At 34.6% G+C, this 20,448-nt stretch overlaps 1 protein-coding gene across 1 annotated transcript in view; it reads right to left on the reverse strand.

Moving 5' to 3' along the window:
- Window positions 1-1,640: 1,640 nt before the first annotated feature.
- LOC106867788 (sorting nexin-5) overlaps window positions 1,641-20,448 on the reverse strand; it is a 110,755-nt gene continuing 91,947 nt past the window's right edge. Inside the window, exons 12-14 of the mRNA XM_014912780.2 lie at window positions 18,619-18,708; window positions 14,421-14,486; window positions 1,641-4,550 (exon numbers count right to left, since the gene is read on the reverse strand). Of these exons, the coding sequence (XP_014768266.1) occupies window positions 4,413-4,550; window positions 14,421-14,486; window positions 18,619-18,708 (294 nt within the window). The 3' untranslated portion in view covers window positions 1,641-4,412. The remainder of the gene's footprint in view (window positions 4,551-14,420; window positions 14,487-18,618; window positions 18,709-20,448) is intronic.

Below are 20,448 nucleotides of genomic sequence, written 5' to 3' on the forward strand. Positions count from 1 at the left end.
ACGCTTCTCAAAAATAACCTGCAGTTGTTTCCTTCAAAATTCCTACATGCTCGAAATGTACATACATCAAAGTATATTTGTAGAAAATTTCACGAAAAAATATTAATTTTCCTGGAAGTTAAGAAGAATTTAAGTGGACTCTGTTGGAATTTCCGAAAATTGTCCCCCACCCCCATTCCAAAACACTTTCACCGGAAATTTTTGTATATTCGGATTCTACATAGTAAATACTATATGCATAGAAAATTTCATTAAAAAATATTCATTTTTCTTAAAGTTATGACCTCCCAAAGTCTGGGGGGTAAAACCCTGTAGTTATGCCATTTTTTCCCTACAAATATCGAAAATAAACTAGACTAGTACTCGCTAGATGCTATACGCATCCTCCGGTATGATATCGTCATCGAAGCTAGATCTTTCAAATATATGGTGTTCATAAACCACCTTGTTAACTACCAAAGTGAATCAGTTGCAACGTTTATAGGAGAGAATGATTAATAGCAAATATATGGTGAGTTGAAGTTGAGTAAATAACAGAGAAGTTGGTTTCGTTAACAGAAAAGAGATTCAGGAAGTTGACAGTAGTGGTGGGTGCAAAATCTAGGTTACTGGAAAGCACTAGTCTCTCTCTCTTTCTCTCTCTCTCTCTCTCTTTAGATGATTATTACAATCATAAATTGTTAATTCTTTAAGAAATTAATAAAACGACAGAAAATCACTAAAAATGAAAATATTAAATTATATAAAATGAAAGAAAAATTAACGTTTGTAATGGAATTTTGCAATTCCAAATGGTTTCAAAGTGTTCCCATAGGGAACAGTTCTTCTGCTGGATGGCTTATAAGGAACGGGTAATCTAACTAGTTAAAATTCCAATTTTTTTAAATAGATTACTCCAAAAAGTGGTTATGATTTTCATAACTGGCATGAAAATCTATATCCATATAGAAATTTCCAAAGAAGTCAGAAATGTGTCAAACTAAAATCATCCAGAACTGATTTAAGAGATAAAGGTATTTAGCTGCTCACTGGTAAAGGTGGTGATGTTGATAGTCATCAACATAACAACTATATCTTTGTTATAGGGATTATGAATTGGGAGAGTTTGGCCTTAACATGGCCAACAAGCAGGTTGATTCAGTTAGTCCCTAGAAAAGAGAAGCAATTAATTAAGAGTAAGGACAAGTTAAGTGATGTGGAGGAAAGCAAGAGAGCTAGATTCAACCATAGTAAGAAGGTCATGAAAGCATTTTAAGACTAAGGGACCATCATAGTAGAGGATGACCATATAGAAGGGCAGAAAAAGGATTAGGAGTGAAGATGCAGTGCTGGTGGTTGGTGTCAAATGATGGGGGAAGGGTTGCAACCAAGGATGGGGAGAGTTGGTTATGGGTGCTTAGAGAAAAATTTAATGAGGTATGTTGCAGACAGAGGGATGGGGTTAGTAAATAAATTCAAGTTTTGAATTCTCCACAGGGAAGTATCTATTGAACTTAAACATCATCTGAGATTTGTGAATCAACTAGTGTTGTTGGGCATAGTTTGTTGATTTTGGGAAAAAAAAGTACATAGTGAGAGTCACATATGGAACTTATTTACTATTAAATTAATAACTTCATATCAGAAAATTATCAAAATAATACAGTTCAAAATAACTTTTATTTTTACAAAATATTTAAATACAGTTTGAAATTTATAGAAATAAAACCATTGAAGGTAAACGTTATGTACATTCAATTTTGATATCTTCTTTTTATCTGTGAAATAAAAAAAAACATTTCTGGCACATCTTTTTAAAAGAGATCTGCGTTATATATAATTTAGGTTTTCAAGTTGTTATATAGATATTATGTTAAAATTATACTGAAACATATAAAATTGTTTATCAACTTAAACATGCATTATAATTGAAAAGAATATGAAAAAAATAGTAAAGTATTTATTAACTTGCAATATAGTGGTTTATCTCTTAGTTTAATAATAAACTTCTAAATATAAAATATAAGAATCAAACATTTCAGTAAGACAGTATTAAAATTTATTTACTAAATAATTATTGTAAACAATAACTGTAAGATCATCAAAAAATTGAAAATAGTTTTTCTTCTGATACATAACAAAATAAACCTAATTCTTCGTAAGATCTATTTTGTCATTTAGGTGGTATTTTTATGTTGTTAGTAGTACTTTGTTACATACAAATAGTAGAGTTAGTACTACTTCCGCTTGAGTGTAGTAGCAGTTTTGTAAGAGCTAATGTAATTATGACATGCAGTTTATTTATCCTTATATATATAATATCACTACTAGTATCTTACACTGGAAGTAACAATATCAATATATCAATGATACTAATAAAATGTGAAGTGTAGAGGTATTTGATTTTGATAAAGCTGGGTTTTTTTTTTCTTTTTATATAAAGAATATACTTAATCAAGTTTATCCCAGTACTCCTGGCAGAATAAAATGTTAATTTTATAAGAACTTTAAGACATTGATGTTGATATAATGATGTCAGACCTGTATAATTGAATCACATAATAGTGATATCAACAATGTGGTTTTGGTTATGCTATATCTCGCATTTTCCCTTTGGTATTAAGAATATGAAACTTTAATAGTAGAATCATAACCAAAATATTGATTGAATTGATTGGAACATATATAAGTAGATATAGAAATATTTGAAAAAAGCTGATTCAGTAAAAAATTTGACTTGAAGGTAGAAATTAAAGGCCACATTATTACAAATTGAAAACTTTAAAATCCATATCCACAAAGAAAACAAGATTGTGGACAATATGTATAAAACTAAACATAGCAAGAGTAAATAGAATTTATAATACTTTTCTCTTACAATACACCTGTGATACATCTACACACACAATACAAAAAAAAGTTTGAGAGAATTTAGTTATTAATTACAAATTAGCCAGTTAAGGAACTATTGTTAAATGAGGATGAATGGTTAGAGGATTTAAGGTTTTGGTGTCAGTGAAAATAACTAAAGCTAGTAAGTTAATGAATTACTCCTTGTTTAATGAAGACTACAAAATAAATGCTATAAAATGCTCAGGTGATTTCAGTTTAAAATTCTGTACTATCACACAAGAAAAGAAATAACAATATCAATTTGCTGATCCATGTAAGGATCAGCAAATTAAATTAGTTGAAAGATATGAATTCAATTACAGAGTATCAAAACTTTCCTAATAAAAGCACAATGCAGATGAATTGGTCACAATGTAATATGAGTTTGTCTAAAATACTTAAGCAGATCTCATATAGTGAAATATCAGAGATCTATGTGTATATGATAGGTCTTTATTTTATTTCAATGGCAAACTGAAGCACATGTAGATGAATGTTAAATCTTGGAATTCATGTCCACAAAAACAAATTTCCTGGACACAGACAATATAATTGTGAGTACAACACATACATATACTTTGGTTTTCTGTTAAAATCAAAGGCTTCTACATGATGTGTTAAGCCACAAAATAATCACAACAGTTCAAAATTTCATACCACCATAGAACATTAGTCAACAATAGTCCATGAGTTGATAGCCATTTGAGCAACCATCATATTATAAGTGACAGGGAATATCTATATCTTTGCTCGACCTGATGGAAATAACAATCAAATTTCTCTCAAATTATACATTACCAATTTAAAAAAGTAAGGATATGTTGAATAAGATAATCCAAGATACACAATATCAAAAGAAACATGATATGGTCATGTCAGGAATGTCTTTGATTGGGGCTAACTTGAATCTAAACAACAACAACAATCATCAGTTAAGAGATGAAAGTGAACATCATTGTCCCTTATTTTATTAATATCCCGAAAACACTTAACCTGACTGAATTTCAACTTGCTAGCTCACTCCCATTCACATCATTTCATCTACCTTAAAAATAAAACCTGTAAACTTTGTGCCTTAATTAAAAGTAGTCTATGAGAAGTGAATGTTTGGAGTGTAAAAAATATAATCGTGTTCAAACTTGCCAAATTTTAAGGTTAATAAACTCCTCTTCTGACAAATTGTGGGTAACTACTATTCCAGTACTAATAATAAAAATTAGAAACAAAACAGTAAACAAACAACAATAAGCAACAAAACAAAAATTACACTATTTTCTAAATCATACATATTAGGTATGTGGAAGAGAAGTAGCAATTAGAAATACCATTATGATCAAAATTAAATTGCAGTAAAACTTTTTGTTTTACTTCCGTTATTTTTGTAATATTAATTTTAATAAATTTGTTTTAAAAATAAGCTTTTAAAATTATACACATATATTTAACATGGTTTCTATTTTAGTCAATTTAAACATTCATATTAAAAAATAAAATTTTGAAATGAAACTTATCAAATATTTTACGTTATAGAACATGGCAGCTTAGTTTATTTCTTGAATAACTCTCACATGTTTTGCCAGTAATGCATATGTGTTACGAGCAGTTTTAATTTGTGACTCAGCAAAAGAAATGAAGCCTTCTTGTGAATCTGTCAATCTTTGTTTTGCGAAAGATTTCAGCTGAAAAAATAAAAAAAGGAAAAAATACTACAAAGAAAGATTACATATTTTGGTTCATCATTTGGAATTTATTGATAATAATTTCTAATGAAAACCCATTACTTTAATAATTTAAAATTTGTCAACATTTAAAATCTCAAAAGAATGAAGACCCTCTGGTAGCTTACAGAACTACATGATTGAAAACAAGGACAAATTAAATGAATGAAAGTAGTCTGTCTGTCTCTCAAATGTCAAAATAATATGTTGGAAAGGACCCACCTAATCCATGCAAGTCTAGAAAAGCAGGTGTGAAAAATGATTACAATGAGCATGTAGGTTAAGTATGTATATATGTATGTAACATTACATTTAACAGATCCTTAAGAAACCATACAAATTCATATTCCTGTATCTTTTAGGTTGCTTTTGGTAGACAGTCTTTGTTTCTGTGATCCCTTTTTGCAGGATGAATTTTATGAGAACTCTCTTTCAGTATTATGTATTTAAAAGGTAATAATAGAATATAACCAATATGTGATTATCCAACAAAAAAAATACAGATATTAAATCTCAAAAAGTTTGAAATAAGATAGATACAAAATAAGACCAAGCAAGACATTTGGTAGCTTTGAATGAAATACTATGTCAATGAAAGTTTCATAGATTTCCATTGGTATTCTATTATCTATTTGCCTTAACTTTTATTATTAACAACTTCCATTCCTTAATAACTGAATTTTCTCTTAGCAAATTAAGTTTTCTTGTAAATAGCTAATGTACCTCATATTTATGTGAATCAGAAATTTTTCAAAAATATTGAGTCTGATTCAAGTTTCAATTTTTACTGAAGTTAAAAATTAGTCGTGAAACAGTTACTGATTGGTGCAAAATTCACAGGGACATTGACTGCAAATTGATTGAGAATAATTGCATCAGAATTTGTTGAATGAGTACTAAAAGAAAGCATAATTTTTGAAATTGATGAGAACTTTTTATTTATTCATATGAGATTAGTAACAGTGTTCCTCATCAGTGGGCATTTGGTAGAAAGTACATTCAGAAAGAAATTTTGCCTTTAAAGAAAGGGATGGTAAAAATTGAATTGGACCCTGAAGTAATATTTTTGAAAAATTTGATATTCAGATTATAATACATTTTGCTTTAAAAAGAAAGGTGAGATGGTCATAAATGGAGTACTTTTAAACAAGTTTCCTTGATCAGAACTGACTGTAAGCTAAACATAATCCCTGTATTGAGCTATTACAATGAATTACATGTGCAAAATTGAAAATTGAATCAACATGTCAAATATTTTTGTAAAGTGTTTGATTTTGACAGGTATTTCCAGAGTACTCTCATTCTAGGTTTTCATCTTATAATTTACTGGACTACCCATGACCTGATGGGTCACCAATAATTCTAGGTACCGTGAAAGTCTGAGTTTCCCAGCAACAGTTTTGTTTTGTGTTTTTTTTTTCTTTTCCAGGTTATTTCGCATGCTTTCAACGAATGTGGCATCAAAATCACAAATAAACAGCTCCTTTCCTCAGAAAAGGAAAGATTTGGCTGCTATTTCTTGCACGCCCTACTACCAAGTAACAGGTATTTTGGGTCCGTTATAGCAGCCAAATCTTTGGGGGTGAGATACGTTGAATGCACTCAAAAGAAACCTATGGAAAAAAACTATTTCACACTGAGGTTACCAACGGGTCTTTTATGAAATATTTACCGTATTTTTAAAGTCATTTCCACTTAAAAAATATTTCGCCCATCATAATGTGTCTAATAGGGTTAGAGTTTCTTCCCTTTCAGGATTAAGTTATTTTTGGAGTATTTTCCCATTGTGCACTGTTTTGGGTATTTATACCCCCAAAACCCCGAACATCTCAATAATTACTGATCTGATTTATGCAAAACTTGTTTTATTCCATTTGTATTCACATTTCAGGGGCACTTTATTTTCAAAGTATTTTTCAATTATGTGCCGGTTTGGCTGTGTAACATTGCAAGCAAGCAAGCATGATTGAAGTTCATTTTTAATGCAATATAGATAGACAGCTTTTCTCATGATGATATTTTAAGTATACTTTGTTTAAGAGATAGGAATTATGTACATTATTTACATTTGACGGATATTTGTCCTCATCTTGTTTGTTGTTAACATGTTTCGGATGATATACCCTCCAGCCTTCATCGCGTGTCTTGGGGAAATTTTGAACCTGGGTTTTCATTCCTAGGGTATTTTTCGATATTATTATTATTTTTATTATTATTATTATTATTATTATTATTATGACCGGGACCTTTGGAAATATGCAGTACGTGAAAAGGCCCAGCAAGGCAAGTGAGAGCATAATCTGTGATCTCTGCCATATCTTTACTTCATTGGACACTAAAAACCCTGCTTGCGAAGAACTGTTGAGGCAAGTGAATTTGGAATTTGGAATTTGGAATTTGAATCTGGAATCGAAATCGAATCTGACGACTGGCATCCATGCTAACCTCTCCTGCATTGGACACTAAACTCTGCTTGCGAAGACCTGTTGGGGCAAGGGAAATCGAAATTGAACCATACTCGATGACTGGTCACCACACCAGTGGAGCACTAACAGCACGGTCGAGCGTGTTCATTGCCAGAGCAGCTGTCTGGCTTCCATGCTAGTGGCACCATTAGAGCGTAATCATTACCAGCATTGCTTTCTAGCACTTGTGCTGGTGGCACGTTAGAAAATTATTCGAGCGAGGTCATTGCCAGTGTCGCTGGACTGGCTCCTGTGCAGGTGGCACGTTAAAAACACCTTTTGAGCATGGCCATTGCCAGTACTGTGTGACTCGCCCTCGTGCCGGTGGCACGTAAAAGCACCCACTACACTCTTGGAGTGGTTGGCGTTAGGAAGGACATCCAGCTGTAGAAACTCTGCCAATCAGATTGGAGCCTGGTGCAGCCTTCTTGCATGCCAGTCCTCAGTCAAATCGTCCAACCTATGCTAGCATGGAAAGCAAACATTAAACGATGATGATGATGATAATGTCACTGCCTGGAATTGAACTCGGAATCTTGGGGTTAGTAGCCTGTGCTCTTAACCACTATGCCATATACCCATGGGCATATGGCATAGTGACCTGAATACTACTACTAATAATAATAATATTGAAAAATACCTTAGGAATGAGAACCCAGGTTTGAAATTTCCCCAAGACACCTGATGAAGGCTGGAGGGTATATCAGCTGAAACGTTGTGTTAACAACAAACAAGATGAGGACAAATATCCATCAAATGTAAATAATGTACTTTGTTTATACACAGACAAAATGCTCTAATAAACAAAGCAAAAATTTTTGTAGTATTCTCTGTGAAAGTTCTGCAACCCTAGATAATCCAGATGTAGCCCAGAGTTTAAGAAACTATCATCATCATCATCATTTCACATTCACTTTTACCAGCTTGCATGGTTAGATGGAACTTCTTGTGATAATTTTTCTATGATCAGATGCCCTTCCTGTTGTTAACCCTCACCTGTTTTCCCATGGCATGATACATTTTTCTATTTTTCTACAGAAGACCAGAGGCAAACATTTCTTCTATGACAGTCATGCATATTTACAACAATCACATGACGTCAGGAAAAGAGTACGTACATACATGCATACATACATACATACATACATGATGATGGCCATCCATTTGTGACTGAGAAAAACTATTATTGACCTTTAGGAACACTGTGCACTAAAGACTACCTTATACTTTACACTAGCGGCTCCATTGGTGACTAATGAGCCCTACTCTTGACAAACATACATGACTGCAAACATTGCAAACCAAGCTTTCCCTATTCATTACACTAGCACTTAAATTCTCCATGAAGAATACGTGCTCTTTCAAAGGTATCGACTCCCTCCTTTACTTGTTTCCTCCATCAGTGGTGATGACAAGCATTGCTCTCCCAGTCAGCCTCCAACATTTCACAGGCCTTTAATGAGGATTTTACACAGTCCTTAAATCGCAGTCTTGGCTTCCACTAACAAGTTCCCCCTATAGCATCTGTTTAAGAATCCTGCTATCATTCATTCTAACAAGGTGTCCAGTCTAACATAACCAGTATTTGTGCACCATCACCTCAATACTCAAGATATCGGCTTTCCTCAGTTTTTAAGGTCCAGCCAACATTCAGAATGTGTCTCAGACATCTCTGATGGAAACATTCAAGGACCTTTACATGACGTTTGTAAAGGGTTCATGTCTCACAAGAGTAAAGGAACAATGTCAGTACACATGTACAGTACACAGCAATTTTTGTTCACCTTGTGATGCCATGTTGGGACCAGACATGAAACTCAAGAGACCTGAAGGATATTTCATTATCCAGGGAGCAAGAACAGCCAAGTACGCTGCCCAGGTAGAGAAATGGGTCTACCACTTTTAGTATTGTTCCTTCAACCATGATAGTTGGTTCCACATATAGGTTTCCTGGTGCAGGCTGGAACATTACAACAGTCTTGTCCAGGTTAATGCTGAGTCCAAATACCTTGCAAGAAGCAGAAATATGATTCACAAGTACTTGCAAATCATCTGCTGGATGAGTAACTAAGTCACTGTCATCTGCTTAAAGATCACAAATAAGAGACCGGAAAACTTTTGAATTGGCAGCAAATCAACGCAGGTTAAAAAGACAGCCAGAAGATCGATATCTAACATATATCCCAGGAGAGCTGTCCACAGCAAAAGCATGAGTAAGAGTAGCAGCAAAGTACAGAGAAAAGAGAGTTGGGGTAAGGATGTCATCCTGCTTGACACCATTCTCTACAGGAATGGGTACCACCATGCCACCACCAACACTGACCCAAGCCCCCATCTCGTCATGAAATTGTTTGATTATTGATACAAAGTGATCCAGTCATCCAAGTCTGCCAAATATTTTCCATAGGGAGGCCCTATTCACAGTATCAAAGGCCTTGGTTAAGTCAATGAATACCTGGATGAGATCCATGTTCTGCATCTGTCTTGTTGTAGAAATCATTTCTATCATTCCTCTTCCAGATCAGAAACCACATTCAGATTCAGATAGGACATCATTTACAAGACACCTATTCAGGCGGGTAAGAAGAATACTTGCCAACAGCTGATAGTAAAGTAATACCTCTGTAGTTGCCACACTCTACTTTGGCTCCCCTTCCTTTATAGAGAGGAAGAATAATTGCATCCTTCAAGTCCTAAGGCATTGCACCATCCCTCTAGATTACACCAATAAGTTCATGAAGGGACTGTGTGATGTGATCACCACCAAATCACAGAACCTCTGCACAAATACCATCCTTACCAGGTACCTTACCAAGATTCAATTTACTTATCGCACTGCACTTGTTGCTCACAAGCTGAACTGTTATAACACTAACATAGCTGCACTTTCAGAGACTCATATAGGTGATGGTCAGCTTGAGGAAGTAAGAGGTGAATACACCTTTTTTTGGAAGGGGAAACTGAAGGAGTGCAAAGAGGCTGGTGTTGGCTTTGCAGTTCGATCTGAAATCCTTAAGAAGTTGGAGGAGATTCCTGTCCTTATAAATGATCATCTAATGACTCTACATTTGCATCTGAGAGGTGGGCGGTTTGCGACTTTATTAAGTGCCTCTGCACCTACTTTGACCAGTTGTGATGAAGATAAAACTATTTTTTATACCCAGCTGAGAGCCATAATTAGGAAAATCCCCAATTCTGATAAAGTCATTCTGCTGGGGGATTTCAATGCTAGGGTTAGAACAGATTGTCAGACATACAGACACGCATGCATACATACATACATACGAGGAGGTACCCAAAAGAAACTGGAATTTTGCAATATTATTTTATTCACATAGTTTTACATGTTTATACTTATCGCCAAAGTATTCTGCATTTGAAGCAATGCATCAGTCCAGATGCATTTTGCACTGTTCGAAGCAGTCCTGGAACTCTTGCAAAGTGATGCCTTTTAATGCCAATCATAATTTTTTCTTCATCTCTTCCACATCTGCAAATTCCATAGCACTAGCTTTTGATACCAGTGATAACCTTTGAAAAAAGGTCCAGATCAACTTCCAGCTGTTCTTTCAGTTCACAACATGCATACAATCATGACTGCTTTTGATCTTCTGTGAGCAAGCGTGGCACAAATTTTGCTGCAACTCTTCATTCACAATTCCTCACTCAAAATTTGTTGGCAGGAACTCCAGGACACACCCATCATATTAACAAATTTGTCAATTGCTCAGTGATGGTCCTCCAAGATCAGTTCATGAAATTTTGTGATGTTTTCATTCGTTCAGGAAGTCAACATTTGCCCTGAACAAGGTTGGTCTTCAAGTGATGAGTGACCATTCCTAAAGCATGAACTTGTGTTCTATTCATGGCAGCATCCTTGTAAGCTGTTTGAAATATAACTGTTTCAGCCACTGTTTTCCCCAGCAGAAAAACAGAATTTCATGGAAGCATGCTGTTCCTTCATTCCAGCCATCACAAAGATCAATGAACAGGGGAGAAGCACTGCAAAACAACAATGCACCACATGGCACTTGATGATGTGTGGTCTAGCAGCAGAAGCCTGAACTACAATGGGCTTGTCCCACAGAGAATGTTTCCGCTTACTTTTGCATACGTACCTTCTCATATGTCTAATTAGGAAATTCCCCAGAAAAGGGAAAGGAGGAAAAAAAGGGAAAAGGAAAGGCTCTCTTGGCCAAGTGGTGGTGGTGGTAGTGGTGAGATTGAGAGGGAAGAGAGGTAATTTTTATGTCAAGGACAAGCAGGTCTCTTGCTATAGAGATGATACATAGCAACTCTGCATTTATATAAGGGTGGGAGGAGTATCTGAGAAAAAGGTAAGATGGTGGCGATGAAGTACAAGAGCAAAACCCTCAAGAAGCAAGAGATGATATGGGCAGTGGATCAACGGGAGTGGGTAGTTACATGAGTGTGAGAGAGAATACCAGATAGAGTTTGGATGAGATGTGAATGTAGTGAATTATGAACAGGAGTGGAGGTGTAGCTTGATGGGAAATATCAGTATGGCCTGGGGGGGGGGGTAAGATGAGTGAGACAGGGGTGCTTCAAGGATGATAGTTCAGGGAATAAATGATTAGCAAGGCATAGCAGATGTATATAAGTGGTAGCATTAGTGAGTGTGCATAGTGGCAGACATGAGAGAGGGTGTCGGGAATGTTAGCCAATACAGTCCTATCTGTTTTCTTGCTTACTTGAACCTTGGTCTTTGTTAAGATAACCTTAAGTTGCAAGAAAAACAAAATGTAGGAAGGAAACTTCCATTTCATCCTCAGTTATGAGGTAAAAGCACACAGGTGAGTATCAAGCAAATGTCACCTTCAAATATTAATTCTGAGTTTAAGAAAGCAAGAAAATAAACATGATACCAATGTTTACAAAAAATTTTCTTCATCATTTTTGATGTATTCAACATGGATTTATTATAAATTTTATATATAATTTAACGATCATTGTAATTGATGGATTCCTAAATTTAATAGGCATCAAATATTGAAGTACTTTCCAGTTGATTTTCTTGATATTTCTTAGATAGCTATAAGGAACTGAATGTAGCTTGCTCAACATAAGAGTTGTAAAGTGATTTGGAAATTTAAGTGTACAATAGCCTATGCAGGTATTTTACAAGCTAATATTCAACCTTTTCATGACCATATTTTAGTGAAAGACACTGCCATGTTTCAATTAATATAGCAAACAATAAAAAAAATTGGAAGGATTCACTAAAATAATTAACTTTCAAAACATTATTAAGCTGGTATTTTAAACATAACAAAATTATCATGTGAAATTATGTTGAACAGTTTTAATTCACATATGAATGCTTTAGAATAAGTTATACATCACAAAAGCATAAGTAAACTCAGATGTCAAAAAGGTTAAACTACAATCTAAATTTGTGGTAAACTACTCCAAATATCCTTTGGTATTATTCAGGTATTTATTATTTTGCCCTGAAAAGATAGTAAGGTAGCAGAATGGGAAAATGCTAGAATATAGACTTGTAGTTTCATACTCCACCTATCCATTTTCTTCGCCCACTATTCCTGAGAAGGCCACCATCTCCATAGGCTCCTATCAGAAACAACCATTATTACACTTTTCGGCTGGATTGCCACATGTGACCAACTAAGAGTATGGATACTACCCCACCATCTCAATCTTGGTCTACCCCTAATTCTCCTGTCAGTTGACTTGGCTTGAAGAATCTGTCTTGTGATTTTTTCCAGCAGCAGTCCATAGTATCAGACCTGTGATCTCCCAATGAGAAGTAATAGCTCAGCCTGGAAAGACTCCCTGATCTCCAAGCTACCACAACCTATTTAATAACATTGATCCAGAGATCCTTTGAAGGAATCCTGTTTCAGTCACTTGATTTTGTGATCATATTCTTTTAGTCATTACCCAACATTCATGACCATAGGTGAGGATAGGCATGTAAACTGAATTGAAGGTACCAAGTTTAGCTTTTTTTTATATTTTTTTACCAAACTCTCCTCTTCTGAGGACTGAATGCTGAAACTGGAATGTTACTGTACCAGCACCTGCAACCCTAGCATCACTTCAGCCTCTGCTTCCCATTACTTATCAATATGACCTTGAGATACTTTATCTTCTCCACTTGTCACAGTAATGTTCCACTAATGTGCAGAATGAGGGAAACTATGTCACTGTCTTCACATCACTTAGTTCTCATCTCTGTCTTGAAGTATTTTGCAGTGAACCCATTCAGTGCATGCTGGAGATCACCTTTTGATTATCCAAGTAGAACCATGGCATCTACAAATATCAGCTGACTGATCCTATATCCACCAATTGTGGTATCACTCCCATGAAATCTGTGCATGTCAATCCAATTCATGAAAATTATGAAAAGTAGAGGTGACAGTATACACACTGCTGAAATCCAACATCCACTTTGAAATGTTCTGACTTAACACCATTTACCTGAACACAAATATCTGGACATTCATACAGGGATTTCATGGCAACTGGAAGTTGCTCATTAACATCAAACTTTTGCAAAACCCTCCACAGCATATCCTATGGCATGTGATCATATGTCTTATCAAAGTCTACAAAGCACACACCTCTTGACAATATTCCAATGACTTCTTGAAAATCTGCAATAGAGTGAGTATCTGGTAGGTTGTGCTGCATCCAGGATAGAAGCCACACTGTTCTTCAGCTACCTTGAGCTTAACAATTTCCTTAACATATCTTTTCTAGATACCTAGCATAGACTTTACAAGGGAGGCTCAAGGAGATTCCTCTATAATTAGAGTACTCTCTTTTGTCTCTCTTATTAAAAATTGGAATTATTATTCCAAATAGTCATTGCTTTGATGTCTTTTCAAGGTCCAAGCCACCTATTATACATGAGTCAACCAGAGAAATACTTTCTCTATTTAAGGCTTTTAACATCTCTGGCCCTATTTCATCCTCACTGGCAGCCTTGCCACATTTGAGTGCTTTAATTATCTTTATGACTTCAGCTTCTGTGAGTTTCGACTTTTTCCCAAGATGCACTTCATGTTATACTTTTGAATTTCAATTAATAAAATAAATTGTAATATAAAGTTTTTGATCAGGAAAAAAGTATTATCTTCACTGATAACATAATATTAAGTTTTTGTTTACACCTTTCTGTTGCTTGTGAGAAATCCTCTACTTATAATAGGAATAGGATCTTCCTTTCCTATTCATATCTTTTTATTAGTCTCTTACTATGACATGTTAGTGGATATTTACCTTTCAACTTTACATTTAGATATAATTTTCTGCTATATCATTTATTCTTTGCATTTGCAAATGTTATACTGTTGACATTGTTTGAAAAATAATTTACCTCATTCTGTGCAACTTCAGAACAATTTTCAAATGCTTTGCAAGTACTTTCCTTTTTTTCTTCAGCCTGTCAAATGGAGAGCGACACCATTTATTATAATAGAAACAAATGATATTCTTCAATAATAGTAAGAAAGTTTACAGGAAATTAAAAAATAACAAGAATATGATAATTTTATGACAATTAATTATAATTTTTCATTGGAAAAAAAAATAGAAAGAAATCAATAAAACCTTTCTTTTGAATGAACAATTTAAAATTTCTTATAAATAACTAATATTTACAAATATCCCTCTTGAGATCCTCTATTGACATCATCTAATACAAGAGTGGCCAAACTTGCTTAACATAAGAGCCACATCTGATAAAGTTCAGATGTTTATACACTGTGTTTACATTTGCATCTATGCCTATTTGTGTTCTGCAGCTTAGGTTGATAAAATAAGTACTGGGGGTGCTATGATCAATCAATTACAATGAAGGCAATAGCCCAGCATTGCCACCATCTAATGTCTAAAACCCATAAAATAAAAGGGTGCAGTTCAGATGGAAGCACAGCTTTTAATCTCCCATTATTCTTGGTATTTTGGAGGATCTTTTCCAATTTTTAAAAAATTTTGTGTTCAACTAACTCTATCACATACAATTTTACAAAAAAAAAAAAATATTTTTATATACTCCTAAACTCCTTTAAGTTTGAGATTTTAAAGTTCATGTTTTTAAATAAGGACATTACAAATATGTAATTTGTTCTTCTCATAAGTTCAAATTAAGTTTTGAAATCAAAATTTTTAATTTAAACAAAACTTTGCACATGCAAACACACACACAAACTGGAAGACAAATATGCATATGTAAATTGAGCAGATTCGCTTTTTGGTTGTTTTGTTTAAATTTTAAAATTTCGATTTTAAAAGTTATTTTAAAATTATGAGACGAAACAAATGATGTATTTATAATGTTTGCATTTAAAGATGTATATTATTCAAACTCAAACTAAGGATTTTTGCAGTGGATTTTTAAAAAATTAAGATTAAATTCTGTTGTGTCTGGGGAGAGTCATTTTTTATTGTGCCTTAAAATTTAACACACTCACCGTTAAAATTTCCACTTATTATTTTTATTTTCCTAAAATTTTCGTTGCGTCTTGCAGCCTTTTCAATAGTCTTGACTCTGTCCGTTATTTACATTGCGTTCTGTTTTTGCTTTTGTTTGTTTTTTGTTTTTTTGCGCATGCGTGTGTCTCAGTGTGTGTGTATGTATATATGCATGTATGTGTGCAGAACACATAAATCAAAAAAAAATATTTTTGATGAAGTCCAAAAACACATATGCGATATCAAAAGCTTTGCTTCCAAATTGAAACGCCACTATGAAGCAAATCGCAAAAAGTTTAAGCATAATGTGGGTAAGATATGAGCAGAGAAGGAATTCCAGAAGTTTGATGTTCTTCGTAAGGAGAACTAGGGACAGTGGTTAGTTGGAGTAAGGGCGGGGGAAGGACTACACAACAAAGGTGATAAGAGGAGGGACAAGTGAAATGGGAACATCTGAGCAGAATGTTAGGGAGAAATGAGGGATAGTATTACCTGCATAAGAGTGAGTATTGTTGGAATTGGTGTAAAGTAAGTCATTGATGTATACAAAATGTAAGGGATGAGACCAAACCATGATGTATGAGGGCCAGACAGAGCACTAATGATACACATTATAATAGTACGCTCTGACAGAAAGCTACTGATACAAGAGAGACAAAAGAGAGAGTTGATAGGGTTTCAAAAAGAGATTTGCATGCCTAGTACAGTCAAATTTCAGCTCAACAACATTGCCTTCATCTAAATACCTCCAAGCAAGAGCTTGCAAGGTGACAGAAAAAAGTAGATCATTAGTGGATCTGCTTTTCTGGAAACCATAATACTGTTAGAATTAGAGAGAGCAGTGGGGAGGGAGGATTAAGGTGTAGAAGGATGTCATTGTTAATGGCTGTCTCTATCATCTTAGAAATTTTTAAAATAAGTGCAATCACATAATAGTTGACTGGCTCAGAGGATTTGTCATTTTTAGGGATAGAACAAACTGTTGTGTGTTTCCAAAGGTCAGGATAGTTTATGTAGAGAAGGAGAGACTGAAGAGTGATAAGAGTAAGGTTAGCCCTGTTTGAGGGTAATGGAAGGGACAAGTGGCCTTGCTGGTTTGGACTAATATCAAATACTTTAATCTGTGGCATGTATATTTGTAATATGGTGAATCTGGACAGGTGGAAGGTTTTAAATGTAGAAGAGATTTGCTAAACATGTGCAAAGTTGGTAATGAAGCTGAAGGCTTTCTCTGCAGGCCTACTGCTCACAAAACTGTCTTGTGAAGTAGAGAGAAAGAATGTTCTGCAAAGTTGGTGGAAATTCTTTTGACAGAGGATGAAAGGACTGACTACAATCTGGAAGATAGAAGACCTTGAATTGTACAATGTATGACATCATCTTTTGCAATCTAAATGATGTATTTCTGGATAATTGTCACAGATTTTGATGATAGGTGAGTTTTCCAGACATTTTAGGCTTTATTTTTTGTGTAAAAAGCTCCAGCACAATATATGACACATTAAATATTTTATATGACAAGGCAGATACTGTCAGTAGTATATGAAGAGGTGAAGATTCCCTAGTCTCTTGTAAACCATACTATATATCTGATAGTGTTTACTGGCCAATTTCTAATTTATTAACAATAGTAGCTTCAAATTATTGCCCTCCTGTCAATCATTATTAACTTCATAGATTACATACCATGTATTCCATCTTTTGTTTTAAATCTAATATTTAAACCATAATTAACAATTATCATATGTTGTCAAGGATCCCTTCAACAGGATTTAGACAATCTGATAATATTTAAAGACACTAAGTCAGAAGTGTTATTTATAAAGAACTCCATCATGTCAAACATCACGTTTCCATGAATACTTTTCATTTTAAAGAATACTTGCCTTACTCCAGGTATTTCATTAGGAATTATTGAGATCCCATGTTTCATAATTTACTATTAATGAAGCTATTCTTCTAAGGTAATTATTTTTCTTCTATGTCTCATCTCATCTGTTTCACCCACTTATTCATGGGAGAGTCGTGGGTGCAGAATCCTCAAGCACACCTTCGTAGGGTCCTGTCAGAAGCAACAGTCTCCAGTTGATCCGGCTAATCAAGCAAGATCAACCAAACTCAATGATGTTATCCAACCATCTCATTCATGGTTTACCTCTAGGTCTCCTGCTGGTTGGTTTTGCCTGTAAAACTTGTCCAGCAATTCTTTCCTAAGACATTCTTACCAATGTTCATTGTATTGGAGCTGTGACTTTTCAATTTGGAGAAGCAGTAGCTCTATCTGGATTACTTTTGTGATCTTTGAGCTATACACTTTATTGAGTAACGTTACTCCAATTAGTATTCTCCAGTGATACTCCAGCTGGCTGACTCATATAGCACAGATTGCCTGGATCTCTGAAAAGGCATTGACAATTGGGAATGATAATCCCAATTTACAAAGAGGAGAACAATTATAGAGGAATCTTCTTGTTAAGCCTCCCCAGTAAAGTCTATGCTGGATGTTTGGTGAAGAGATGAAGGGATGTTATTGAGTCTAAGCTGGTTGAAGAACAGTGTGGTTTGCACCCTGGATGCAGTACAGCCCACCCAAATATTTACTGTGGTAGGTTTTTGAGAAACTGTGGGAGTATGGTCAAGAGGTGTATGCTTGCTTCATAGACTTCAGAAAGACATACGACCATATTCTATTGGACTTGCTGTGGTAGGTTCTGCAGGAATATGGGATCAATGGATAGCTTCTTGTTGCTTTGAAGTCCCTATAGGAATACCCTAATATTTATGTTTGGATAAATGGTGCTAAGTCAAAGCCATTCAATGTAGGTGTTGCATCCTATTAGGGGTGCATACTGTTACCTCTCCTATTCATAATCTTTATGAACAGAATTTTATGCACAGCTGGGTTATAAGTGGTATTGAGACCTGCAAGTGTAGGATCAGTCAGCTGGAATTTGTAAATGACGTGGTACTATTCTCTTTGTCATTTTTAAAAAATATCTACCAATGTTTGAGAACACAAGTAAATTGGCTTCATGCCAGTTGTCTTTAATTTTGTTAGCTCTTTTTTGATTCTTATAGAAAACAGAAATCAAGAAACTTACTTGTTGTTTTTTGGGGGGTTTTGCCTTTTCCAACAATCGATTAGCATTTTCAAAATCAACAAGGAGACATGTACGCCGGAATAACATCTCCTACAAAACCAACAAAATGTAGGAACATGTAGATAAAACAACTTAACAAAGACATTTCTGTTTGAAAGCTTAGTTTAGTTAGATCAAGAGTAGAGGTGACAACTTTTTTAGATCTCTCTGAACCAGATGAAAAAGAAAGTTATTTTAACATGAATTGGGGTCATTTTGAACTTATGAAGGGTAATTATTGTGTGCATGTGTGCATAGAAAGAAATAAAAAAAATTACTTTGAAAATGAATTAACTAATTTTAACTAATTTAAAAGGAATTCATCTCCAATATTATCAAAGCTAAAATATATTAAAACAGCTAGAAATCAGATTGAAGTTACAAAACATTAAGATATCCAGGTTTAAGATTTACTTGTTATCAGACATGTAAAGTTTTAAAGAAAACTCTGTGCTGATTGGAAGATCCCAAGAGTATTTCCAGCTCATCATACTGTAACTTAGAAACATGGAATGGAATTTTATTTTTACTTGCTGCATTTGAAAGAAGGAACAATGCTCATAGCCTTCACAAGCCTTCATAGGTTGGTGAGATGATGCTATTATGTTCTTCTTTAACCTATGCAAATCAACACCTGGAGTAAAGATATGAGCAGGTATGAAGTTCCAGAAGGTTGTTGTTCTAGAAGGCAAGATTGAGTGTAGTGATTAATGTGGTGAGTGAGGAGTTGGACACAACAAAGATCACAAGATGAGGAAATTCAAGTAGAATGGGGCAGCCTATAAGTAGATAATATAAGCCCAACCAGCTCCAATTTTAATAATAAGGCTTGATGAAATAATACAGGAGATAGATGTTCTACCTCTGAGGATTCATCCAATCTATGATAATGATATGTTATTAGTGGAAAAACACTTTATTAACCTTCTTGTACTTTGAGAATATGCCCTGACACCTCTACAAACCATTCTTCCTCCCTTTCCTGTTGAGGTCACCATGTATCTCATCTACAACATGACATCTGATCCTGTCCTTCTATCAATAACAAACACAAAGCCATCTACCTTAATACTGCACCTCTTGCCCCATTCTGTGAAGGAGTCATGTCTTGCAAGTTACTTGGTGACCTCATTCGTGTTGGTGCTATAAAAAACAAAACACCCAGTACACTCTGTAAAGTGAGTGGTGTTAGAAACAAGGCCTTGCATCAACTACATATCTGGTCTAAGGTCTTCAGCAGGTTGACCTATAGAAACTTACAGAATCCCTCTATTAATCTCTATCACCCTTTCCTTCTCATCAAATGCTTCAAGTAGTAATTCCCTAAATTTCTGATGATTCAAAGGCTCTTTAAGTTTCCATATTTCTCTTCTTCAAATAGTCTTGAACTTCTGGTTCTGTCAAACAATCACTAACCGATGTTAGTTAGTCCATCTTTCACCAGAGAAAGACTTACCATTCATAACCAACTATCTGTCCCGTTTTGTGATGAGAATGAAGTCTATCTCGCTTTCGTGTTAACCAGATGAGTGGGTGATCAGGTAGCGAGATAGTTTCCTAAAGTTAGTGTTGCAAATTGGTCATTAGCATCACAATGACCTACTTGCAACATATCATACTCATAGCTTCCATACACACCTTGAAAGCTATCCTAGTGTTCTACAATATATGAAAACCATCCTGGTATTCTTATAAATGAACAGATGAACAGGCAGACAGGATCATTTGAAGCAAAACAGTCACAAAACAAAGATAATGAATAGTCTATAGTAAATGTCTTGAGTTAAAAAA

Source organism: Octopus bimaculoides, chromosome 16, assembly GCF_001194135.2.
Source record: "Octopus bimaculoides isolate UCB-OBI-ISO-001 chromosome 16, ASM119413v2, whole genome shotgun sequence".
Lineage (NCBI taxonomy): Eukaryota > Metazoa > Mollusca > Cephalopoda > Octopoda > Octopodidae > Octopus > Octopus bimaculoides.